The 26,736-nt window shown below is 44.0% G+C and overlaps 1 protein-coding gene across 2 annotated transcripts in view; it reads right to left on the bottom strand.

Moving 5' to 3' along the window:
* EXOC4 (exocyst complex component 4) overlaps positions 1-26,736 on the bottom strand; it is an 871,518-nt gene that overhangs the window by 190,220 nt on the left and 654,562 nt on the right. For both annotated transcript variants that reach the window (XM_002711996.5, XM_070071324.1), the window contains exon 12: positions 2,046-2,182. In XM_002711996.5, the coding sequence (XP_002712042.3) occupies positions 2,046-2,182 (137 nt within the window). The remainder of the gene's footprint in view (positions 1-2,045; positions 2,183-26,736) is intronic.

The raw sequence follows: 26,736 nt of genomic DNA, 5'->3' as shown, positions 1-26,736 counted from the left end.
TTCATTATATATTCATGTACCAAAACATTACATTGTACCCTATAAATCATGTAATTATCATTTACCCATTAAAAATAAAAAAGTATCCTACTGAGTCTCAATGACATAGAGATTTAATACACTCCATTATACATTTAAAATATATATGAAAAAGCTCTTTAACAGTTGGATATTTTTCATTTGTCCTTTTCTCTTTGAATTATTTTTTCCATTTGATTATCTCCTAGAATTTTATCCTAATGAAATGCACTCTTATGCTGAACGTATTTTATTTATTACTCTCTTGCAATTTTCTGTAAAAAAATTACTTGCATAGATTAAAACTAAAAAATTTAAATTTTCTGTTACACAGGATGAAGTTTTGACTTTTTTGACTTACCATTAAAATTATTACTTAATACAGTTGAGTACAACACAATTATTAATTACATGCATGATTTTAACCTACATATAATACAATTTTTGATGAATAATTATTGAACACAAAAAGTAAAATATACCATTGGGAGTCCATCAGTGAGATGGCTGAGTTTCTCTAACTGGTCCCTGTGGCTGTGGGTAACTATCACTTATTGCTGGAATGAGGGAGGTTATACAGGAATCTGTTACATTCCTCTTCAAGAGTAATCCTCCCTAAATACTGCCTCCTGGCTCACTTAGAAGGACTGCTTATTATCTATTATATCACATGCCAATTTCCAAGTCTCATTTTTATGCTACTCCGTGGGTCTTACCTGTCTATACAGCATTACCTCCTACCACCTTCTAGCTAGCTAGCCTTGTCCAAGCAAAGTTCCTGCAGAGGTCCCCTCCAGGCATCAGGGGGTCACCCAGTGCTTTCTCTTCACCCACACAGTGCCTTTATTTATTCTCCCCGCTTTCACATCACCTGTCCGTGCACCTCACCGTGACAAAATTCCCGATGGCAACCACACTTTGTCTCTCTCTCGGATGTTATTCTTCCTGCCCAGTAGTCCGTGCTGAACAGGTAGCACCTCATTATGTACTGTGCCTCTCTGTCCTTAATTATATCACATATAATTAATAGTTTATTATATGTTCTACTTCTTCACTAACTGTTTCACCTTTTGTTGGCAAGGCCATAATTTCATTCTCTTATTAGGTTTCTATGAGAAGTGTTGTGATCTTTTCCAGAAGCCCAGAGAGATATTTGAACCCAGAGAAAAGAAATCCGAGGTAAAACTAAAGGTTTTCAAGATCTTAACCTCAGGTGTTCACTTTCACCGATGCTGAAAATAGGAGTGTGACAGCAGGAAGGCTTCAGATTCAATATTCATTGGAACACATTGGTTAAGAATGAACAAGAATCGGCCGGCACCGTGGCTCAATAGGCTAATCCTCCGCCTTGTGGCGCCGGCACACCGGGTTCTAGTCCCGGTCGGGGCGCTGGATTCTGTCCCAGTTGCCCCTCTTCCAGGCCAGCTCTCTGCTGTGGCCAGGGAAGGCAGTGGAGGATGGCCCAAGTGCTTGGGCCCTGCACCCCATGGGAGACCAGGAAAAGCACCTGGCTCCTGCCTTCGGATCAGCGTGGTGCACCGGCCGCAGCGCACCGGCCGCGGCGGCCATTGGAGGGTGAACCAACGGCAAAAAGGAAGACCTTTCTCTCTGTCTCTCTCTCTCTCACTGTCCACTCTGCCTGTCAAAAAAAAAATAAATAAATAAAATAAAAAAATAAAAAAGAATGAACAAGAAATACTATCATGGACTATGAAGACTTTCAAGTTGCCATACCTTTAGGATAGTTCAGCCGCAAGACGGGCCAAACAAGATACGGAATATCCTTGAGGAAGACAAATCATCTTCACACCATCTGAGCAAACCCAGTGGCAGTGTGGAGTGGCTCTGTCCCTTTGTCCCTTGCCTTCCCCCTTTCAGTATGAGTGTGCAAGGATCTCTGAGAACAAGGGTGGGATAAACTCGGGGATGGGCCTTCTCGACTATGGGGCAAGTTCGCCTCTGGAAGCAGTCTCACAACGACCACCAGTTCTACGGTGCTGTGGCTGAGGCCCCAGGGGAGGAGCTACCTGTAAGCTGCGGAGCAGGTGTCCTTGTATTCCTGGAGCTTCACACACACCATGTTGAGGAACTGGTCCGAATAGGCGCTCAGGTCATGCATCAGGTTCATGAGGTCTTGCACGGTCTTCTCCACGATGATTGTGCTCTGGAGATGAAAGAGAGAGAGGGTGCCACAGCCCATGAGCTTTCTGGAGTCAAGTAATGTCCAGGACAAGGAAGGAGGGCTGACAGGATGCCTTCTAGCTTGCTGGGAGGATGTGCCATACATGAATATGGACCACAAGGACAAAGTCAGCATGAGGCACAGGGCTGGCATCACAAAGCTCTGACCAAGTGTGGGTCTGGAAGGATAGAGGTTAGGAATTTTCAAGTGGATTTCAATGGACTCCTTAGCATCCACAAGACATCCCCGTAGTTTCTAAGAAAGCAAACGCACAGTCACGTGGAGTCTGACTTAGCACAGCCAGGGCTCTCTTTGGAGATTAGGAACCTATGACAGGCCACACAAAGAAAAAAACCTTCCATGATTTATTTTAAAAGTTTGAAAAAATCATCAATCTATTAGGAACAACAACCAACACTTGTACTGTGTCCTACAGCTTGTAGGATGCTCCCACGTACACAGCGTAAGTTATCTCCCTTGAGACTCGCACAGTCATGACAATCATGACGGTTCATGGAGTTCTTATATATGCAAGGCCATTTGTAGGCACTTTGCATGCTTTGCCTCATTCAATTTCAACACCCCCACCTATCAGAGGATCATCCCCAGCTTACAGATGAGCCAACGGCTTAGAAAGCTGATGTAAACCAAGCAGAGGGTTCTGCCTCAGAGTGAGACCTGATCCTCCTGCCGATGGCTGTATCACTTGCTCCCACCATCACAGTATTTCAAGTTATTGCTACCCCTATGAAAGCAGGTTCCCAAACAGCCTTGCATACGTATTTAAAGAACAAGTTAAAGGAATACCCAAAGGGGAAGGTAATATACTCATCTTAAAGCAGCAAATCAGCACTATCTCTGACAAGAGGCACATGAAATACTTTCCAAGTCTTTGAAAACATGGAGTTGTCTGAGCCTTCGAGTGCATGCCTCCTTCAAAAGGAGAAATACAACGGGGTACACCTTCATCACAAGCCTAGCAACTTGGAATCCTTTGGCCAGTGATGGAAGAATAGGTGTGTCTGTAAAGTTACCTAGGCTGTGGTAGACTTCAGCCATAAAAGTCAATGTTAAAAATGATTTTTCCAGTCTGACAGTGACCCTTGAGGAAATTAAAGCCTTTTTATTATGCTTGAATACACACTATAGGGTACAGAGTTTTGACTAATCTTTTTTTCCTAAAAATTAAAAGAATAGGTAAAAGTAGACAGCTTTTCTCAACACAATGGAGGATTAGCTGGAGCTGTGTATTATATTTGCACATTTATTCAAGATGATTTGGTGTTAGAGGTCTCTTGTCTTCTCTCCCCATTCCCTCCCCACCCCCTCCCGCCCTATCCCCAGGAAAATAATTAGACGGTAAAAAGGAAGGAGCAGTTGTATTCTGTAAGGCAAACCTCACAGGAAACCAAATTACAGTCTCTATAGAATCCCCACAAGTTCAACTTCCTTTTCTGTATTGATTTTAAGATTAAAGCGCTGCAGTTTCACCCTGATCCATAATCCCATTCCTCTGTATTCGTGTGTGAGTGACAGGAATTGATTCTGCTCGGCTCCATGTCCCCACACTGAGCATCTAAAATCCTCATCCGGATTCAGAACACGGGATATCCTACAAAATGTGGACAGCAATTAACAGGGAGAGCGGAGTCCAGCCATTCTAACAAAGCCCATTTAAAAGAAAAGCCCTTGCAGGGAAGACGAGCGAGGGGAGATTATTCTGGTGGTCGGGAGAAAAGCTCTGGTTCTACTCCCAATTATGCTGTTGATAGTCATCTCTGGGGTAAGTTCTGGGGGCCCCTTCCTTTCTTGTGATTCAATTTAGTCCTGTATTGATGAAAGGTAATCTGATGGCTCCTTTATTGCCCCCATGACTGCCTGATTTGGGTTGTGTGTTGGCACCTTTCCGCTGCATACTGGGTGACTGTTCTCACTCACAGCAGGTATGTTTGGCCTTCCTGAACAGCTGGTCACAAAGGGACCGGCTTTGTCAACAAGATCAGCATCTTCTCTTCTCTTTGTGGACATCTCTTACCCTTCCCTTCCTCTGCTGGTTTATAATTTCCCAGGATCTTCAGGACAACACTATTTATCAAAAAAAAAAAAAAAAAAAAAAAAAAAAGACTAATAGCATTAATATGTAAAATGTGTAAAAACAAACCTCTCTCTGAATGTCATATATGTCCAGAATGTAAAGAGATGTTAGACAGAGACATCTTTGTGTTTTGCTATCTCTTTGGGTGCATCAGGTTCGGTCTGTGTTTGCGGCCGAGGTTTTGGGTGAGCAGAATGGTGCTGACGGTATTTGGAGGGGACAGGAAAAGGTGACTGCAAACCCCTCTGCGTATCCCCTGCAGGTCAAGATTTTGGGGATGAAGAGGAAGCAGCAGCAAGGAATGATTAGAATGCCACGGTTTAATGCTAATGGCTGTGCTCAACAGAGTCTTTGTGATGCTACATGATTACATACAATTTTCCAGCTATTTGGTTGGTTTACCTTGTCATGGTGGCACTCTGGATAATCAATCACTACATTCTCTTCAAGGAAAATGACACTGTAGTTTGCCAAATGATGGTTATTTTTGTAAGAAGAAAAGTTCCTCTTTTTCAAGAATTTATAACAACTTCCAAATCAGTGACTCTGATAGGTAAATGTTAAAAAATGTCAAATTTTAACAAGGTCAATCTAGTTTTCATTTATTTGATCTCTCTAGCATCTAAAATTACATACTGACTTATTAATTTTAGGGATTTGCCAATGTTGAATATAAAAATTCAGAGTAAGTAAAACCTGATTTATTAGTCATTATAATTTTTTATTTTCAATTTTTTAAATTTATTTGGAAGGCAGAGTTACAGAGAGAGAGAGAGAGAGGGAGAGAGAATGAGAATCTTCCATCCACTGGTTCACTCTCCAAATGTCTGCAACACCTGGGGCTGCGTCAAGCTGAAGCCAGGACCCAGGAACTGTGAACTCATCTGGGTGTCCTATGTGGGTGCAGGGGCCCAAGCACGTGGGCCATATTCTGCTGCTTTCCCAGGCCATAGCAGGGGCTGGATTGGAAGTGGGGAAGTGGCAGCCGAGACACCAACTGGCGCTTGTAGGGGATGCTGGCACTGCAGGTGGCAGCTTTACTTGCTGTGCCACAAGGCCGGCCCCAATTCACTATACTTTCTACCACATCACAAATGATTGATATTTGTTCATAAACAATTAAATTCACTCTGATTGCAACTTATTAGCAGGTAATAAAGTCTGAACATGACATGAAAAATGACAAAAGGGAAAACAAAATCCCGGACAGCAGATGTAATAAAGAAAACACTGTTACGAAACAGGAACAGCTGAACTCATCACAGGCAAATAGCCCCTTTCTAAAGAAAGAAGCAGGTGCCAAGTTCCACACGCCTGGTGTTGGCCTGGCCCAGCCCTGGCTGAAAGATTCTCTCTCTGTGTGTCTTTCCATCCATCTCTGTCACTCTGCCTTTAAAATAAACAAGTTTATTTAAAAAAAAAAAAGCACAGCCAGAGAAATCCATGCATTACTTTAGATACAACATACCACACCACCACCACCACTACCACTACCACCACCACCACTACACACACACACACACACACACACACACACACACACACATGTCTCTGGAAAAGTAGGGCTTCAAGACTGTGGGGAGCAACTCGGACTAGACTGTTACTCGAATTAAGACTTATTTTATGCATCTGCTCTCCCACAATATGGCGCTGGGAGAGGAGGAAACAGCTTCTACACAGCTGCCTCCAGTTCAACCAATAAACAGCAGGACCTGCTCCTGATTGGAGGAGAGCAGCGTACTCGGCGTGTGGGTAGCAGAGTTGGGATTGGCGGAAGAGGACTATAAAGGAGGAGAGAGACAACATGCACCAGGAACATCTATCTGAAGGAACACCTGTGCAGCCCCCGAGAGAGCTGGCCGGCGGTGTGCCGCTCCCCCGCGGAAGTGGGGAAAGTGGCAGGGGGAACCGCCCTTCCACGGAGGTGGAAGGGTCGGTAGCCAACCCGGGAAGAACCAGCAGCAAACCTGGGAAGGGCCGAGCAGACAAAAGAACAGCGCAGGGTCCTGTGTCGTTCCTCCACGAAGACGGGGAGCGACACAAGACTACTTGATGAGACAATGACGGTTCTATTTATGGGGTCCATTCAACCACAAGTTAATAAAACTTGCCAAAGCATACTGTTCTTCCACTTACTATCCACTCTAACTTGTGGTTGGCTGTAAACAATGATAATTACAATGATATTTACAGAAGCCAAAAGGAAATCTGTTTTCTAAATTTTTCATCTACGCTTTGATTTTATGATATTTAAAACACTCTGAATGGGTCTGCTCCTTTGCTAACCCAGCCAACAAAAAGTTGTGTCCAGAAGTTGGGCTTGACGCACCTGCCACCTATCCTCTGTTCCAAATCACCTTTTAAAAACTTACATCTTAAAAAAAATGAAAATGAAATAAAAAAGTATATCTCCCACAGAAATGAGTGCTCATAGCCATCAAAAGACGTAAACATGAGCATTAATTAGATTTCTATTTATGATAGTAAAAAAAAAAATGGCCACTCTCATGTCCATTGGGAGGAGTGGGCAGATAAACTGTGCAATACTGATACAGTGGAATAGGCTTCGGCACAAAGAGGGATGGATTCTGCTACCTGCAGTATGAGTGAAACCTACAGTTTTCACACTGAAGGAAGTCCCATACAGAATACAACTGTATGGTTTTGCGGCGACTGTAGTTCAAAACCAGGAAAGAGTAGTAACGAGCAGTCAGATCAGCTGCTACCCATGGAGAGGGCGGGCCCTGATGAGAGAGCAGGGAGCCTTCTAGATGCTGGGAATGTTTATGTCACGATTTGGTAGCTGCTGCATGAGTGAAAATATTATGTAAAAGCTCTTTGCAGTTCAGATTTATACGCGCCGCCACTTGTAAGGTTAATGATCACATCAACATTTCAAAGATCGCATCTCTCATCCACGGGACACCTGTGCATTCTTCAGGCCCTGCGCAAGGCCTTCTGGGACACTGCTCCTGTCCGTCCCTCCAGCCCCATCTCTGCCCTCTCCCCCGTGGCATTCTAAGATTTGGCCACATTCAGCCACTCGCAGTGCTTCCCCTCTGTTTTAGGGCGTGGCTCCTGCCTGCAGTGCTCTCTCCCTGTCCTCTTTTTCTGGGGCACTTGTCCTGCTCTTGCAGGTCATAGCTAGAATGTCCTTCCTGCAGGAGGACTCCCCCAAAGCCCCAAACCAGGTGAGGTCTTCGGTCATGAACACCTAAACCAGCTTTTATTTCTGTGTTCTCACATTCAGCACATTTGCAAATCCTTGCTCAGCTTTTCCGTGGGTCGGTAAGATCCCTGAACAGAGGGAACAATTATACAGGACCCAGCACATACCAGGCACTTTATAAATATGTCTTAACCGAGTGAGTAAAGTGGAGGGCATCCTGGGTAAGGATCAATCCATCACTATGTGAGGAAGGAAGAAAAGAATGAAATGCAGGTCACTGAGGGCCGGCACTGTGGCGTCATGGATGCAGCCATTGCCTGCAGTGCGGGCATCCCATACGGGCGCTGGTTCGAGTCCTGGCTGTTCCACATCCAAGCCAGCTCTCTGCTGTGGCCTGGGGAAAGCAGTAGAAGATGGCCCAAGTCCTTGGGCCCCTGCACCTGCATGGGAGACCTGGAGGAAGTTTCTAGCTCCTGGCTTTGAATTGGTGCAGCTCCGGCCATTGCAGCCATCTGGGGAATGAACCAGCGGAAGAAAGACCTCTCTCTATCTGCCTCTGCCTCTCTGTAACTCTGTTATTCAGATAAATAAACAAATCTTTAAAAAGAAAAAGAAAAGCAGGTCACTGGAGAAGCGCTCTGGAGTTGGCTTCTCAAATAAAACCAAGTGTCCAAAACAAACATTGAAAATAACTCAAATGTCCATCAACACAGACTGCATAAATAAAATTGTACCTATTTATTTATTTACCTTAAATAAAAGGTTTCTGGGAAGAAATAAAGAAAAAAAGGCTGCCCCTATAGGGCAAAAAAGCAACCATAAAAAACTGTACATATTTAAACCAGGAGATACTACAGAGCAATGAAAAAAGAACAAACAGGTGGAGCGCAGAAGAACTCCATGGATGGCCACACAGCAGTGGTGCTGCCAACCAGTCTCATTCTACTTGTATGGCGCTGAAGATCAGGCAAGGCTCATCTTTGGAGACAAAAATCAGGATATGAATAGTTAGGCTAGAAGGGGGCCAGGGATATTGACATGGAAGGGCCCTGGATTGGTTTTGAACATGGGTACATGATGAAATTCCATTAAGCGATTTATGTCTAACCATTTATACAGAAAATAGCCCTTCAAAAACATTTGAGAATATCACCTGCAAGCATATAAATGTTGTGTTATAATGGCTTTTATTTATGGTATGTTTTAAAATTTTTAATTGTTTATTTAAGAGGTAGAGGGACAGAGAACAAGAGAGAAAGAGAGAGACAGAGAGGCAAATGGAGATGGAACACTCTCATCCTCTGGTTCATTCCTTAAATGCCCCTGACAGCCAGGGCTGGGATGGAAACTCAACCCAGGTCTCCTGTACAGGAGGCAGGAACCTGATGACTTAAACCATCAGTGCCAGTTCCCAGAGCCTGGATCAGCAGGAAGCCAGAATCCAGAGCTGGAGCTGAGAATCAAACCCAGGCACTCCGATGCAGGATGCAGGCGTGCTGCTCGGAGGGCTAAGTGCCCAACTCCCTACCTAGGGTGTAATTGTAGACTATGAAGAGGTAGAAGTATTTCTGGTGACAGAACTACTGGCCACCAAATGGGAACTGTTCTGTAGAGGATCAGAAGTTGGCTGGGGAACGATGTGTGAGTTTCACTAACTTACTAAATAGAAGAATACTGATTAAACAGGTGTCTTCTCGGTGACAAACACTAAGCTGAGGGGAGGAGACACAAAGCCAGACAGGACAACATTCCTGCCCTCCAACAGTCTCAGACACCCGCAGGAAGAGACAAATGAGCGCACAAGTGAGGACAATGAAAGGTCTTAGGCGCGGTGGCGGGCACCTGTCTGACGGATAATGGAGGCACTGAGGGAGAAAGGAACTGGACTTGGGTTGAAGTGGGGGGAAAGGGGAGCGAGAGGAACTGAAAACCCAGCTGAGCTTTTGTGGAATAAACATGGCATTCAGGGAGTTTCAGGTTCTTCCTGGCTATGGTAAAGGGGGTGTGTGTGTGTGTGTGTGTGTGAGAGAGAGAGAGAGAGAGAGCGCGCGAGAGAGAGGAAGAGAGAGAGATCAGAATGAGAGGACAGGTCTTTCAGTCCGGGACAAGTGTAGGCCAGGACTGGGAAGGATGAGCAGGTCTTGTGCAGCGAACAGTCATCAGATACTGTGGCTGGAAGAGGAACCCGGTGAGAAAAGGCGGCCTGCACAGGGGAAATCAGATCGTTGGCAGCCTCAGTGACAAAGCTGAGGCCTGCTGCAGCTGGAGAGAAGTGGGGCAGTGTTCCAGGTAGAAGAACTATGCAGCCAAAAGCAACCTTTGCTATGCAGCCCAATTCTCTGGTCAAATCCAAGGGGGCCGGCGTTGTGGCCCAGCAGGCCCGTGGCATTCCATATGAGTACCGGTTCCAGTCTCAGAGGCTCCACTTCTGATCCAGCTCCCTGTAATGCTCCTGGGAAAGCAATGGAAGATGGACCAAGTACCTGGGCCCCTGACAGCACGTGGGAGACTCAGATGCAGCTCCTGGCTCTTGGCTTCTACCTGGACCAGGCCTGGCCACTGCTGTTATTTGGGGAGTGAACCAGCCAAAGGAAGAGGTCTCTCTCTCTCTCACCTCTCCCTGTAACTCTGCCTTTCAATTTATAAAAAAATATTAAACACACACATACACAGCCCTAATAAACAGTAAAGGGCCTATCAAAGACAGATACTTTGTGATACTTCAAAATCTAGAACCCAGGTCTCTGAGCTCCCTCTGGCCAAAGCTGGTGATTAAAACATCAAAAAGGAATAATAAGGCATTAAGTGGATTATGTTACTGAAAACCATAGGAAAAATCAATGAACAGAGCAAATCAGAAAGAACTCATGTATCACATTTAAAGTGACTATCAAATCAAACTCTTACTTGAAAATTGGAAAGAAGAATTATACATTTACTCTGTCTTTCCATCAAGAACTATATTATATTGCAATGTTAACAACTAGAGAATGTTCTCCTTTAAGGGGGAATACCACATGAGAAATGTGGAAGAAATGCAAGAATAGAAAATCATTTTGCAACCCCTAATAAAACAATTGATTCAGGTATAGGTTAGGCATTAGCACTGAAACAAAAAATCACGCTTACAGGAAAAAGAACATTCATGTAATGCCAAAGTTACCACAGCGATTGCTTTCTGGACACACAGGAAAACCAAAACCATATTAGAGGAGGCATCAGGGGGCAACACCATGGGGACGAATCTGCATGGCTGATGTTAGGAGGCCTGTGTGATGCACTGTGAACGTAACACCATCTATGATGTATCCCCACTAAAAATACTGAACTTCAGTTTAGAGACGCTTTTAGATGTAGCTTCTAGGAGGAGGAAGCGGAGGATGGCATCAGATGAGCACAGAAGATGGGGTATTCCAGGGTACCACTAGCTGTGTGCCCGAGGCCACCAGCATCGTCAAAACACAGCTGCCCTGGGTTACACAGAAACCGCCCAACAATTCCGGCCTGACGTGGAACACCAGCCTGGACAAACTGCCTGTATAGAGCATTTCTGGAGCATGTGGGGAAATTCAAAATGGACTAGCTATAAAGAACTTATTTTAATGAGGATGACAATGCTACTTTGATAATATATTAATGTTAATGAAGAAAATGCTCTTACTTTGTAGAAAAAAAAATCAAGCTCCAAATATCCTTGTACAAAATAGCTTGAAGTCCTGCATTAAGCAACTAGGAAAGCAGATGAAATATATGAAACATTAGTTCTCAGACATCAGGGAAGAGAAACAATTGAGTTGAGCCCTGTACTTTGAGGCAGTAACACAGGAAGGAGGTGGGGATGGAACAGTGCTACATAAATACCGCCTGGCAGTCCTACTGACTTGACATAGAATTTGTAGTTTTGGAGTCTTTATTACTGATTGAATCTCATCATCGGTTATAAGTCTATTCAGGTTTTCCAAGTCTACATGATGGAACTTTGGTAAGTTATAATGTTTGCAGAAGCCTAACTACTTCTTCCAGGTTTTCCAATTTGTTGGCAAATAGTTGTTTGTAATGATTTCTAATGATTTTTTTTGTATTTCTGCACAATTATTTGTACTATTTCCTTTTTCATCTCTGATTTTATTGATTTGAGTCATCTCTCTTCTGTAGTCTGGCTAACAGTTTATCAGTTTTTGTCTTTTCAAAGAACTGGCTCTTTATTTTAATACTCTTTTGTATTGTTTTTTGAATTTCTATTGTGTTTATTTCTTCTTTAATTTTTATTATTTCTTTCCATCTATTCATTTTGGGCTTGCTTTGTTATTGTTTTTCTAGGTCCTTGATATACATTGAAAGGTGACTTATTTGATACCTTTCCACATGTTAATGTAGGCATCTACTGCTAAGGACTTTTCCCTTGGTTGTTTTTGAAGCCGTATCTAATAAGCTTCAATGTACTGTTTTCTATTAGTTTCAAGGAATTTTTAAATTTCCCTTTTGATTCCTCCAGTGATCCACTGTCTACTCAGGAGCGTGTTGTTCAGTCTCCAGGTATTTGTATAATTTCTAGAGTTTATTTTGTTGTTAATTTCCAACTTCATCACATTGTGATCACAAAAGGTAGATGTTATGATTTCATTTTTTTAATATTGCTGAAACATGCTTTCATGGTTTAGTACATGGTCATCCAAGAAAATGTTCCATGCACTGATGAAAAAGCCTGTGTGTTCTGCAGCTACAGGATGGAAGGTTCTTTAAACGTCTGTTAGGTGCCTTTGGGCAATAGTATATATTAATTCTGTGGTTTATTTTTTTGTCTGGTTGAATCTGTCCATCGATGAAAGTGGGGTGTTGAAGTCCCCAGTGTTAATGAAATTGGAGTTTATGTCTCCTTTTAGACTAACATTGGTTTTATAAAACTGTGTACTCTGGCATTAGGTGCATATTCACAATGGTCCTATCTTCTTGTTGAACTGATCCTTTGATTATTATTTAGTGACCTTCTTTGTCTCTTTTACCACTTTTTGGTCTTATAGTGTAATTTTGTCTAATCAAAGAATATCTGCTTCTATTAGCATTTGATTTCCATTTGGATGGAATGACTTTTTCCTCTCTTTTATTTCTTTTTATTTTAAAGATTTATTTTACTTATTTGAAAGACAGAGTTACAGAGAAAGGCAGAACCCAAGAGAGAGAGGTCCTCCATCCACTGGTTCACTCCCCAAATGCTATAACCGCATGCCCAGAGCTGAGCTGACACAAAGCCAGGAGCTTTTTCCAGGTCTCCCACACATGTGCAAAGACCCAAGCACTTGGGCCATCTTCTACTGCTTTCCCAGGTTCATTAGCAGGGAGCTGGATTGGAAGTGGAGCATACAGGACTTGAACTGGTGCTCATATGGGATGCCGGCACTGTAGGCTGGGGCTTTAACTTGCTGCGCCACAGTGCTGGCTCCCATCCTTTTACTTTCAATCAGTGTGTGTCTTTCCCTATGAAGTAATTTTCTTGTGGGCAGTGTATGTATTTTTAAAAATCCATTCAGTTAGCCTGTATCTTTTAATTGGAGTAATAAAGAATCTCCTAACAGAGAAAAAAGCCCAGGGCCAGATGACTGCACTGCTGAATTCTACCAACATTTCAAGAATTAACATAAATTCTTTTCAAACTATTCCAAAGAATTGAAAGGGAAGAACCCTTTCAAATTCATTCTATGAGGCCAGTATTATCTTAATTCCAAAGCCAGACAAGCCTAAAACAACAAAAGAAAACTATAGACCAACTTCCTTGATGAACATAGATGCTAAAATTCTCAATAAAATGCTAGCAAATAGAACCTAACAACACATCAAAAAGATCATTTACCCTGACCAAGTGGAATTTATCCCAGGGACGCAGGCAGGCCTCAACATTCGAAAAATCATTAAATGTCATCCACCCCATCAACAGAATGAAGAATAACAGTCTTACGATTATCTCAATAGAAAAAGCATTTGACAAAAAACAATATCCATTCATGATTGTAAAAAAAAAAAAAAGAGAGAGAGAACTAATTAGGTATACAGGGAATGTGCCTCAATACTATAAAGTCTCTACATGACAATCCCACAGGCAACAACATATCGAGTGGAGAAAAGCTGGAAGCATTTCTAATTAGATCTGGAGCCAGAAAAAGATACTCTCACCACTCTCATCCAGTTTTGTTCTGGAAGCTTTAGCCAGAAACACTAGGCAAGATAAAGAAATAAAAGGCATACAAACAGGACAGGAGGAAGTCAAATTATGCCTGTTTGCAGATGACGTGATTCTCTACAGAGGCGTACCAAGAATCTCTACCAAGGAGTATTAGATTTGATCAATGAATTCAGCAAAGTTACAGCATACAAAAATTAACACACAAAAATTGGTAGCATTTTATATGAGACTAGTGATCTTGCTCTTTTAAGAGCAATCATGTCCATGACCGCTATAAAAAATTAAATAACTTGGAATAAATTTAACCAAGGATGTGAAAGACTTCTATATTGAAAATTACAAACACTAAGGAAATTAATTGAGGAAGGCACTAAAAAGGCAAGATCTCCTTTGTTCATAAATTAGAAGAATATTACCCAATGTCCATCTACCGAAGTAATTTACAAATTCAATGCAATCCCCACCAAAATGCTAATAATATTCTTCATAGGATTAGGAAGAACAATCCTAAAATTCATTGGAAACACAAAAGACCCTAAATAGACAAACTAATTTTGAACAATGAAAACAAAGCTGGAGGCATCACAAATATCAGATTTCAAGATATACTACAGGACTGTTATAATTAAAACAACATGATATTGGCATAAAAATGGACACATGGACCAATGGAACAGAATAGAAAACCAAGAGATAAATGCATGCATCTACAACTGACGTATCTTTGAGAAAGGTAGTGGAGAAATGGCAATTTCTTCAATAAATGCTGTTGGGAAAACTGGATATCCACATGCATAAGCCTGAAACAAGACCCCTACCGTTAACTCAAAATGGGTCAAAGATCTAAATGCAAGACCTGAAACTATGAAACTACTAGGGAAAAACATAGGGGAAATACTCCAAGAATTGGCATAGGCAATAATTTTTTTGTATAAGATCCAGAAAACACAGGCAATAAGCACATTTCAGACAAATAGGATAATATCAAACTAAGGAGCTTCTGGGCATCAGAGGGAACATGAAGAGATAAAGGACAGAATGAAAGAAAATATTTGCTAACTTTGCATCTGATCAAGGATTGATACCCAGAATATATAAGGAGGTCAAGAAGTTCAACAGCAAAACAAACAATCTGTGACTGGCATTGTGGTACAATGAGCTAGCACAGGTTCAAGTCCTGGCTGGGAGCCAGTGCTGTGGCGCCTCAGTAGGTTAATCCTCTACCTGCAGTGCCAGCATCCCATATGGATGCAGGTTCTAGTCCCGGCTGCTCCTCTTCCAATCCAGCTCTCTGCTATGACCTGGGAAAGCAGAGGAAGATGGCCCACGTGCTTGGGCCCCTGTGGGAGACCTGAAGGAAGCCCCTGGCTCCTGGCTTCAGATCGGCATAGCTCTGGCCATTGCAGCCATTTGGGGAGTGAACCAGAGGATGGAAGACCTTTCTCTCTGTCTTTCCCTCTGTCTGTGACTCTGCCTCTCAAGTAAATAAAATCCATTAAAAAAATGTCCTGGCTGAACCGTTTATGTTCCAGCTCCCTGCTAATGTGCCTGTCAAGTCACAGGAGGATGGTTCAAGTGCTTGGGCTCCTGCCACCACTTGAGAGACTGGGATGGAGTTTTAGGCTTCTGGCTTCAGCCTGGACCAGCCTGAAGTGTTATAGCCATTTGAGGAGTGAATCAGCCAATGGAAGATCTCCGTCCCCTGATTTTCCAATAAATAAATACTTCTAAAAATCCAGTTAAGAAATGGGAAAATGATCTCAATAAACATTTTTCAAAAAAGAAATACAAATAGCCAAGAAACATGAAAAAATGCTCAGTATAACTAGCCATCAGGGAAAAGCAAATAAAAACTTCAATGAGATATCAGCTCACTCTGGTTAGAATGGATATTATCAAAAAGACAAAAAATACAAAATATTGGCAGGAAGTTAGTTGGAGTGCAAATCAGGGACAGTCATTATGGAAAATAATATGGAGATTCCTCATAAAACTAAAAACAGATCTACCATGTGACTCACCTATCTCACTTGTGAGAATATAACCAAAGGAAATGAAGTCAGCATATGAAAGAGGTACCTTCACATCCATGTTTACTGCAGACTGTTCACAATAACAAAGATAATGAATTAACCTAGATGGCCATCAATGGATGAATGAACAATGTAGTGTATTTACACAATCCTGCCATGTGCAACAAAGTGAATGGATTAGAGATTACGTTAAGTGCAATAAATCAGACTCAGAAAGACAAAAACTGCACGTTTTCTCTCATATGTGAATATATGCCATCACTCGCGACACTGCCATTCCATTTCTGAGCGCTAGTTCAAGTCCTGGGTGTTCCGCTTCTGACTGAGCCCCCTGCTAATGGGAAGGCAGGGGAAGATGGCTCAAAGACTTAGGCTCCTGCCACCCATGCGGGAGACCAGGATGGAGTTCCTGGCTCCTAGCTTTGGCCTGGCCCAGACTTTTCAATATAATCATTTGGGGAATGAACCAATGCATGAAGAGATCTCTTGTGTGTGCTTGTGTGTGTGTGTGTGCCACTTTGCCTTTGAAACAAATAAGTGAATAAGTACATCTTTAAAAAATGTTTGCATGTCATGTTATTTGGTATATAGACATTTATAAGGGTTGTTTTCACTGAATTACGCCCCTTATATAATAATACAGCCTTCTTTCCTCACTCGGAGATCTTTTTCATGAATCCCACATTGTGTGATATTGAGCCATCTCTGCTTTCAAGAAAAATAATATGTGTATGAATATATAATATTTACCTATGAAGTGAATATGACAGAACATTAAAAGCTATTAAGTCTATGTGTAGTCAATGAACCTCTCTTTATACTACTCATTATTATTTGAAATATTTTAAAACTAGAAGAAAAATAAATTAAAAGCAGGAACTTCTAGTTTGGGGAGAATGAGGTAGCTGGCACGGAGGGAACTGCACAAACATAGGAAGAGAAAAGGAGAGAGACAGAGAGGAGGGCGTGGGAGCAGCTGAGCTCCTCAGAGGGTCCCCTGAGGCCCCGGGCTGAGCACTGGTCCGAGTGGAGGAAGCTACTGAGGTCAGGACAAGATGTCCATGAGAAGTGCGGGTAGAACCCTCCCCAGAGACACACACGGCCGGCAAAGGTCTGTGTCCCCGCAGCTGCAGCAGGAGAATCTCCTAACAGAAAGGTAGTCGGGTTGAATCCTCAGAATGGTTATTTCCTCAGTGATGAGCCCAGAGTAGCCTAAGACGAAAGGCTGTCCTCCACCCATCTGATTGAGCGCGGAAGCGGACTCCGGCATGATCCACATAACCCTGAATGAGTAAATGTGTTTCCCAACAAAGTTCAACCATATCTCAAGGACTTTCACAAAATCTAGCATTTGCTATCATTAAAAAAATAAGTCCAGCCTCCAGTCAAAAATTACCTTGTAGAGAAAGAAGTAGGAAGGGGCCGGTGCCATGGCTCACTTGGTTAATCCTCCACTTGCAGCGCCGGCATCCCATATGGGCACCGGGTTCTAGTCCCGGTTGCTCCTCTTCCAGGCCAGCTCTCTGCTGTAGCCCAGGAGTGCAGTGGAGGATAGCCCAAGTGCTTGGGTGTCTGCACCTGCATGGGAGACCAGGAAGAAGTACCTGGCTCCTGGCTTCGGATTGGCACAGCGCCGGCCGTGGCGGCCACTTGGGGAGTGAACCAACAAAAGGAAGACCTTTCTCTCTGTCTCTCTGTTTCTCACTGTCTATAACTCTACCTGTTAAATAAATCAAAAGAAAGAACAAAAGAATGAAAGAAAGAAGTAGGAAAACACACAAGGAAGAAAATCAGTTAAGAACAGCAGACCTGGGGCGGGCACTGTGGCACAGCGGGTTGATGCCCTGGCCTGCAGTGCCAGCATCCCATATGGGCACTGGTTCGAGTCCTGGCTGTTCTACTTCCAATCCAGCTCTCTGCTATGGCCTGGGAAAGCAGTAGAAGATGGCCCAAGTCCTTGGGCCCCTGCACCCACATGGGAGAACCGGAGGAGGCTCCTGGCTCCTGGCTTTGGATTGGTACAGCTCCAGCTGTTGCGGCCAATTGGGGAGTGAACCATCAGATGGAAGACCTCTCCCTCTCTCTCTGCCTCTCCTCTGTCTGTGTAACTCTAGATAAATTCTGTGTAACTCCAGATAAATAAATAAATCTTCAAAAAAAAAAAAAAAAAAAAAAAAAGAACATCATCAGACCTAGAAATGCCAGAGAATAGAAGCAGTGAATGGGAGGTTGGAACATCTATGTTCAGAGATGTAAAGGAAAAGAACTCTAAGAAGAGAGAGCCGGAAGACACAGCAATAGAAAGTATCCCAAATACACACAACAGGGGAAAAGGAACAGCACAGAGCACGTGGTCAGTGGACCATGGGACCCTATCTAGCAGCCGAACATCCTCAGAACTAGAGTTCCCAGAGGAAGTGAGTGCAGAGAGAACTCAGAGGACCCAACGCCTCCAGGTTTTCCAAATCCAATGAAAGCTAGCTGGCCACAGGTCTCAGAAGCTCGGTGTCCTTCAAGCAGAAGACGAGCCCACTACAGAAGATGAGGCACACTACAACCAAATTGCCGAACATCAGTGTCAAATAGAAAAACAGCCAGGACAAAGGAAAGACCCCAAAACATAAGAGTTCAAAGGACGAAAGGATCCTGGCCTTTTGATGTTCTCCTTTCCTGTCTCCACCACAATCCCTCGTTGAGGAAATGCGATTGGGTGGAGACACTGGGGGAAACTAAAGAATGAGGGGTCATAGCACAGAGGAGACAGAGGCCTCTGCAGGACACTGGGCTGGCACCAGATAAAGAGAGAAGAGAGCAAGGACCAGACCACGAAGAGCAGGAGGGGAGGAGGAGAGAGGAGTTGGAGATGACGATGAAGATGAAAGCAGAGATGAAGCTGAACACCAAGGATGACACAGGCTAAGGAAGAACTATGAAGGGGGAGGGGCTGTGTGAAGGGCACCTGACCTTTAGGTGACAAACCAACTCCTTAAAAGTCTTCCGACAAAGAGGATCCTGGCGGGCCCTCACCCAGGCAACAACGCCCTCTGGAATTTTATTTCTCAGTTGGATGTTTCTAAACATTCTCTTCCTGCTCCAAGAGCCCAATAGTATCTCATGACCTGCAGTCCAGTTTTACACTCATTTTAAAAATTCTCTTCATTTTCTTCCTGAATCAACATAGGTTGTTTTTAAGGTGACACTAAAAAAACACAACAAGCAGCAGCATGAAAGTAAGACGGCATGAGAAGGAACAGACAGACATGAGCTATAGAGAACAGGCATACGAACTGTTAGAAGATAAATTCTGGCTCCTAGTTCACTTGATTAACCAAGGTAACCGTCAAGTACCCTTGTTTCCTTGCTCTTATTTTGGATATACCTGTAAGTATACATGGCAGTCCCACTGGAATACAAATAGGGATCAAAACGAGCTACTTACTCATCATTCACCTGCCAATCCATCTGGTATTTATTGAACACTTGCTGCGTGCCAGGCACTACCACCACGCTATGCTTGTATATATAACAGTACAACAGTTTGTTCATATGAACACACACACACACATACACACGTGCACACACCTGCCCTTCTGGGGCCTGTAAGGTAGAGGGACTAAATAGACAAACCCGGAGGTGACAATGCATAATGACGTGTGCCATCAGCAGGCTTTAGGTGCTTTGTATGTATGATCTTATTTCACTCAACAGAAGTCTTATTTAACCACTGAAAGTGAGTACTATTATTATTTCCATTTTACATTTGAGAAAAGTGTCATACAAACAGGTCACAAACTTGTCCAAGGTCACACAACTAGAAAGCTGTACTTCCAGACAGCTTGAATCCAGAGCCCATCCCTTAACCAACTTTTAGCAAAAACACAAAAATCGGTAAGTGACAGTGAAACCTCCACACGTACTCCATGGCACCAGGCGAAGCAAGGTTGAGGTGGACGAGGAATGAAGACTGCTTGTGGAAGAAGGTTACTGTGACCTTGCAATGACACTTACAGTGGTATGGTTGGTGAGACCAAATCCAACTTTACAGGAAGCTGTATAATAACTTAGCAGGTGAGCAGGTGGGAGGCAGGACCGGAAATGGGAACTGGAGCCCCTGTGACTGGCCAGGCGGAGTTTCATCTGAGCAGGTGCAGGAGGGACTGGCCACTCCACTGCCAGCTGCCAACAGGCTCTGCACGCACAGTTCTGAGCCAGCAAGGGCTCTTCTCTCTTCCCATTTTCCACACACCCTGGCCTCTAATTCACCCAGAGTGACACCTAAGACAAAAGGAGACACCAGCAGGACACCGGCTGCCACGGAGCCTCAGGCTGGTAATTCACTCTGTCTTCAAAATTCTGTTTCTGAAATTCCGCCGTAGCATCATTTTCCATACCCTGCTAACAACATCACCATAGCATTTTTCTAGCACCTTCTTCCTGCGAACTCAGAGGACTTCACAAATATCTCAGTCAACATCCCAGCAGATGGGGAGAAAGTGGAGCAGTCATTATCATCCCTGTTTTATAGCAAGTCTAACACTGAGGGTAGTTTCCAGGAACTAGCAAAACACTTAGAAGAGGTTTTCAAGGAACTGAAGACCATCAAGCTGCCACCAAAGGTGGTCTGAAATGCTTTTATTTCTTTCCACTTCTCACATTCGCACTCTGCTCTGACTAGTCTCTGACATCGGTGGTGACAGGGACCCCTCCCTTGACGGAGCAGCATTCTCCTAGCATCCTGTGCGATTACTTATCCTTTTAAAGACCCCAAGACCTCAGCCACTCCCTTTGGAGCCAACGAGCAAACCCGCCAATGCACAGAGCAGAACCCTTACCATTTTTTTTTTTTTTTTTTTTTTTTGGCTAGCAAAAGCAAGGACTATTCAGCAGGAGGCTCCACTGGCCCACAGTGGGGCACGATTCATTAGGGGAGAACTACAAATCTATAAATCAACATGTCCAGAGGCGGGACCCCGCGGGAGCCGCGCACCACATGCGCATTCGTTCCGCTCTGCGCAGGCTCACCTGTCCTCGGTGGCGCGCACCGTATCATAATCAATTACACTGACAAGTCTGCCTGCAGACTGTTTCAGCCTCAGCTACTCACGCAGCTCCGAGGTGAGGTGTGGAGGCCTCGGAGGAGGAGCGTGAGCCGGGGAGCTTGGCTTCCAGTAAAACAGAACATATGGAAGTGGCTGGGGGTGGTGGGGGGCGCGGCAAGTGTGCATGCGTGCACACACAGGGGAAAATCGGTTCAAGGGGAGAAACACAGCTCTGATATGCCTCCTACTGGGAGGGATGATGGGATTTGAGAACTAATGACTTTTAAGAAGTACTTCTGGTTTTTAACAAAATTGGCTGTTGTACACTCAGCATTCTAGCTCATTCCAGGAATAAATGTAATTGCTCTATATGACCTTTTCATGCCGAGCAAAACAGAATGTACCGCAGGGCAGAAAAAATCAAAGACCAGAGAACAGGAGAGCTGGGCTCCCCAAACGTTTTTAACACTGACTGACTTGGGGATACGGAACCAGTTACTCTTCCTGGCCTTTTTTCTGGGAGGCGTGATATTTTTCTTGAATCGGTCTGCCCACCACGAAGTAAACTGAAGCTTGACTCATCTCGAGTTCAGGAGACAAGTCACTCACACTTATCTTTTCCAGATTGGAGCTCAGTAACTGTGGGGAGATAGGCTGATACGAGGCTGGCAGTCACCACAGTGCATTCTGATGAACTCAACTCCACGGCCTCCCACCCGTGTTTCTGTGAAGGGAGCAGTAATAGAACCACCCACGTACTGCCCAGGCAAGTAGCACTTCCTCCCAAGTCCAAGAGCACTTAGTGGCTAGAAGTCGGAATTTTGAAGCTTTGCTATATTTCCTTCGAAGACAATCTCTTCACACAGGAAACACCCACTCCCTGGGAAAGGATATAGCCACCACTGAGAATGCACAATTATTTCTAGACTCTAGGATTTCACCAGCCACAGCAAGAAAAACAGGACCAAACAGATCCAACTTTTTACTTTACTAAGTAAGGGTGCTTAAGCAAAACATAAAACAGATCAGCTGCAATACCATTATTTTCATAAAAACATGAATGTTTTAACACCAAAAAATAGTAGGGAAATAATATCAGGAAAGAAGGCAAGTCCTTCAAAAAAAGTAAACTTGAAATCTTCACAGGCACCCTCCACACACACACACACACACACACACTCACTCATTCCACTGACCTTACGTAGCCTGTTTCGGATGATATGCCAGCCTGGCCGGCCCAGCTTCGGGGACTACAGCTCTTGGAAGAGGTGTTAGATACCACTAACAGTGTGCATGTTCCGCATATGCCTAAGCCTCATGGGACAATGTTCAACCGTTGTGATTGTTTCGAACTTTGAGTGCGGAAGGAGACCTCTTCCTTTTAAATGGAAAGTCATCCATTGAACCAATCAGGACTTCACATTTTCTACAGTAGGAAACAAGGTAGGTGGACATTCGGCCTAGTAGTTAAGACCCAGGTTAGCAGGCTTACATCCTACCTGAGAGTACCTGGGTTCTATTCCTGGCTCTAGCTCCTTACGCTAGCTTCCTGCTGAAGGAGATCCCGGGAGGCAGGGTGTCGGCCTAAGTAACTGGGTTCCTGCCACCCACGTGGGGCATCTGGACTGAGTTCCTGACTCTTGGTTTGGGCTCAGCCCAGCCCTGGTTGTTGTAGGACATCTGGGGAGTGAACCAGCCTAGGAGAGCTCTCTCTCTCTTTCTGTTTCTCATCCTCTAAGAAATAAAATTTAAAAAATTCTTTTTAATTTGGAGAAATAAAATACAGAAGACTCTGCTGTCATGATTTTTACCTTTGGTTGTTAAGTATAAATTTTGTAAAATACTAAATTAGCACAAAACTCCAAAGTCTGAAATGAAATTCCTCAACAGCCCCTTGCTATGGGGAACTTCGGAGGCATTTTAACGACAGGCAGACATAATTTGGAAAGAAAACGCTAATGATTCATAAAATTACCACAGTTTCCATGTAACTGAAAACAATGGAGCTCACCGCAAAATACAGACAGAGCATTCAAATCATTTTCATGGCTTCTCATTTTTTTAAGCTCCTGGCTCCTTTTATCACTAAGATTCTTTTAAAAATGAGAAGTAGAATGTCTTTGCTGCCCATTTTCTTCTTTTATGTTTCTCTTTTGTTCTAAAAATGAGGGTAAAATTAAGTGCCTAGATCACTCGAGATTTCCAGATGGTCAGACAAATGAGTACGTCGGCTCCCGGGCCTGCGTTTCTCGTAGATACGGACACACATCTCTCACTCTCTCTCCATGGCTCTTGTTCAGTACAACACGTGATTGAACCCGAGTACCCTAAGTGTGTAATAGCCAAATTTCTGCCTTCAACAAGGTTCAAAATTGATTAATTGGTGAAATCAAAATGGAAATGTTCTTTGCATTTAGAAAACAGCCTCTTTGTTTGCTGGTGAACGTACTGGAAATAAAATAGAAATGGCTCATGTCATATGTACGTTTTAATCTTTGCCGATTATTCTGAAATGTAACTGTCTGTCCCTGTCCTGCACCCTTCCTCTGGTCTCTTTCATTCACCCTTTCCTGCGTCTCCTGGAGCTACCATTCTTGTGTTACAGCCGCTCACCACTCTGCCTCTTCTCCCTTCCTGTGTTCTTTCTGGTCTTGAACTCCACATTACAGGCAAACACACACACATATGGCTTACTACATGCCAGGCATTAGTCTAGGTGCTTGGTAAATGATTAAGTTATTTCATTCTCATCATACTTTTGTCTACGTTCGATAGATGTCAGAGCAGAGGCACAAAGTGTTTCAGTAACTCCGAGATGACACAACCAGGATATGGCAGAGCCAGATTCAAAGCCAGTCTGTCTCCAGAACGCTGGCCTTCAACCACTGGTAGAGGAAGAATGTGAAGGGAGTGGGAGGCAGAAATACAGAAATTAAGGACTGAATCACTGGAGATAAGAATGATGGGAGAAGAGCAGCCTAGAAGAGACCATGGATCCAAAGTAAAAATCTGGGGTTGAGTTTAGCTAGGGCTGTGGGGCAAAGAAGCAGGTAGACGTGCCCATCTTGGAAGAAGAGTTTTGCCATCCTGAAGACTAATAGCAAGTGGCATGACTCAAGGTCACTGGAGACTGACAGGGCATGCCTTGTGTAGTGCTGGCAAACATTCAACAGCTGGCTCTCCAGAGAGAGGAAGCAGTCCCAATTTGCAGGGCTTCGTGGTTTCTGTGGCGCACTGGCCCCACCATGGCCAATTTCAAGCCACCAATGTGATGTCACTGAGCTTACAGTTGGTTAAAGATGGACAGTGACACACTTGGTGATGTAGTGTCACTGCTATAAGTTACAATAGATGCAAATAATCAGAAAAGCATGGATAACAGTAAAATGTAAAATCGGGAGTGATGGGTGTGCATATTTATTATTTTTCTTTAATATTATAGGATTAATATTGACTTATCAACTGGTTCACAAGATTTCTGAAAAATCTCAAAACTAGTTCTCAGGAGAGAACCATGACCCAAATACATCTATTTTCAAATATTTAGATGGATGGATAGAGATCTGGAGACTTGAGCTTTATGGCATCGCAAATTCACCACACACAGGAAATCAATTCAGGAAGAGTGGAAATAAAAATGACAGATCTGGGGACAGGTGTTTAGCCCAGGTCCTAGAATGGACTACCAATTCCAGCTTCTTGATAATTCACACCCTAAGGGGCAGAAGATGATGGCCCCAGTTGGGTCCCTGCTGCCCACAGAGGATACCTGGCTTGTGTTTCTACTTCCAGACTTTGGCCAGGCCCAGCCCTGGCTGTTGTAGGCATTTGGAAAGTGAACCAGCAGATGGCAGCTCCGCCTGCCTGTCTCTGTCTTTGTGCTTCTCAAATTCATTAAAAAAAATCTTTTTTAAAAATCATATAGCTTATCAAAAACAGGATACCCAGCCTAATCAAGTGAATGGAGAAAGAAGTCAAGTGTGGGAAGGACAGAGTGCGAGAAGCTACATCCAGAGAAGGACAGAGCCTGGCTTGTCCAACGTGCGGCAGGCCACCAGGGGCAAACGGAAAAACACTGCTACACCTCGCCGCCCACCTTCAGCTCCCTAAGTGAGGTCTTCTGTCGTCTTCCTCTGTTGCGTGGAGATGTTTTGCTCGTGGGGAACCAAACAGAAGTCAGGAAGGGGTCTATTGCATAAAGTGACATGCAATGGGAGCCCTATAATGACAAACTGCAGAAAGAATATGTGGAATTTAATGAAAACAGCGTCTGCATAAAGCCGGATAAGGCACTGAGGAAAATCAGCATGGAAGCCCCTGGTGTAGAAAGAACAAGCCGAGCATCACGGGCCACCGGGACTCTCAGGGGGAAGACAAAGACTGCCGTCTGCTTCCTTCACCAGGCTTTCCCCAGAGCCAAACAGGAGCTCAATGCAATCACACCCAGGGTGCGTCTTCCACTAAATGGATTTCCAGGGTATTAGTTCCACGAGGCCACAGTTAGACATTCTTGTCACTTGAGTACAAAGGGATGGAGGGACGTGAGAGAGAAAAGACCTTTTTATGGACCGTTCTCAGCCTTTTTCTATACTCCTTATGACTCCAGCAATGTTTGAAAATTCACGAGCTAACAAAGAAATGTACATTTCAAACTTTTGACTTTTAGCTTGCCCTACAACCTTTACTTGCTGTAGCACAATGGAGAATTTTACATATAAATAAAATTACCATGCACTTATCAAATGCTTGCAGAATTGAAAGATTCAGTGCAAAATCCATTCCATTACTCCAAACTGCCAAATAATAGGGTGTTTTGCTAATTGACACCTGAACATATAATTATATCTGGCAGCTCTACATAGCAGAGTGCCTTAGCTCAAAACCCCAGGCAGCTCCCAGCTCCCAGTGGCAGGCTGCGGGCTGAGCTGGAAGTTGGTTAACACAGAGCTCACTTCTGTAACTGCACACAGGGCAGCCCAAGTGCAGGCTCAGGCTGGCCTGGGTAGAGCTGCTACTGAGACGGAGGCCCTTCTGGTTTAACTGGACGCTCTGTGGCTGCTAGTCCAGTACTCAGGAGGTAAGCGCTATGTGCCATAAAATTCTAGGTTTGTTTTTTTTTTAAGATTTATTTATTTATTTGAAAGTTAGAGTTACAAAGAGAGACGAGAGGCAGACACAGAGAGAGGTCTTCCATCTACTGGTTCACTCCCCAGATGGCCGTAACAGCCAGATTTGCACTGATCTGAAGCCAGGAGCTTCTTCTGGATCTCCCGTGTGGGTACAGGGGCCCAAGCACTTATGTCATCTTCTACTGCTTTCCCAGGCCACAGCAGAGAGCTGGATCGGAAGTGGAGCAGCCGGGTCTCGAACCGGTGCCCATATGAGATACCGGCGCTACAGGTGGTGGTGTTTATCCCTTACAACACAGCGCCAGCCCCCAAATTCTACTTTAGAGAAGGGATTCTGTGTTCCTGCCTGAGTGGATGTGGTACAGCTTCGCTGCCATAACACACAATAACTATGCCTAACGAGGAATCTCCGCTAAGTTCTTTTCTAGAACAATGGATGAGTGCGTATTTCTTGGGCATCTCCTATGGAAGAAGGACTGTTTCAGGAGCTGTGAGAAGACAAGCAGCAGGAAATGTGACTCTTCCTCTGTGCTCACCAGGCCCACATGTCACTTCATTCAGTCCACACGCATGTGCCTCATTTACACAGGAAGATGAGGGGCTGCAGGGAGGTTCACGTCCGTGCCCAGGACAACACAGGTGTCAGTGGTGGAGCCCAGAGCCGTTCTCCAAGGCCAAGGAGGGTGAGTAGAAAAAGTGAATCTACAGAGCACGGGCAGACAAAGAAAGCAGGGGACGGCCAGGCCGCATTCCTCCAGGGACCCACGGGCAGAGGCACGGGTGACAGGAGGGACAGCTGCACCCAGCAGAGAACTTACGGCAAGGTAAAGACAGCAGGTTGCACACACAGGTCTAGTTTCCCTCCTTCCTGAAAATGTATTGGAATGACACTA

Source organism: Oryctolagus cuniculus, chromosome 3, assembly GCF_964237555.1.
Source record: "Oryctolagus cuniculus chromosome 3, mOryCun1.1, whole genome shotgun sequence".
In the NCBI taxonomy this organism is placed as follows: domain Eukaryota; kingdom Metazoa; phylum Chordata; class Mammalia; order Lagomorpha; family Leporidae; genus Oryctolagus; species Oryctolagus cuniculus.
The sequence above is the reverse complement of the archived record's forward strand: the minus strand, read 5'-3'. Positions and strand labels throughout refer to the sequence as shown.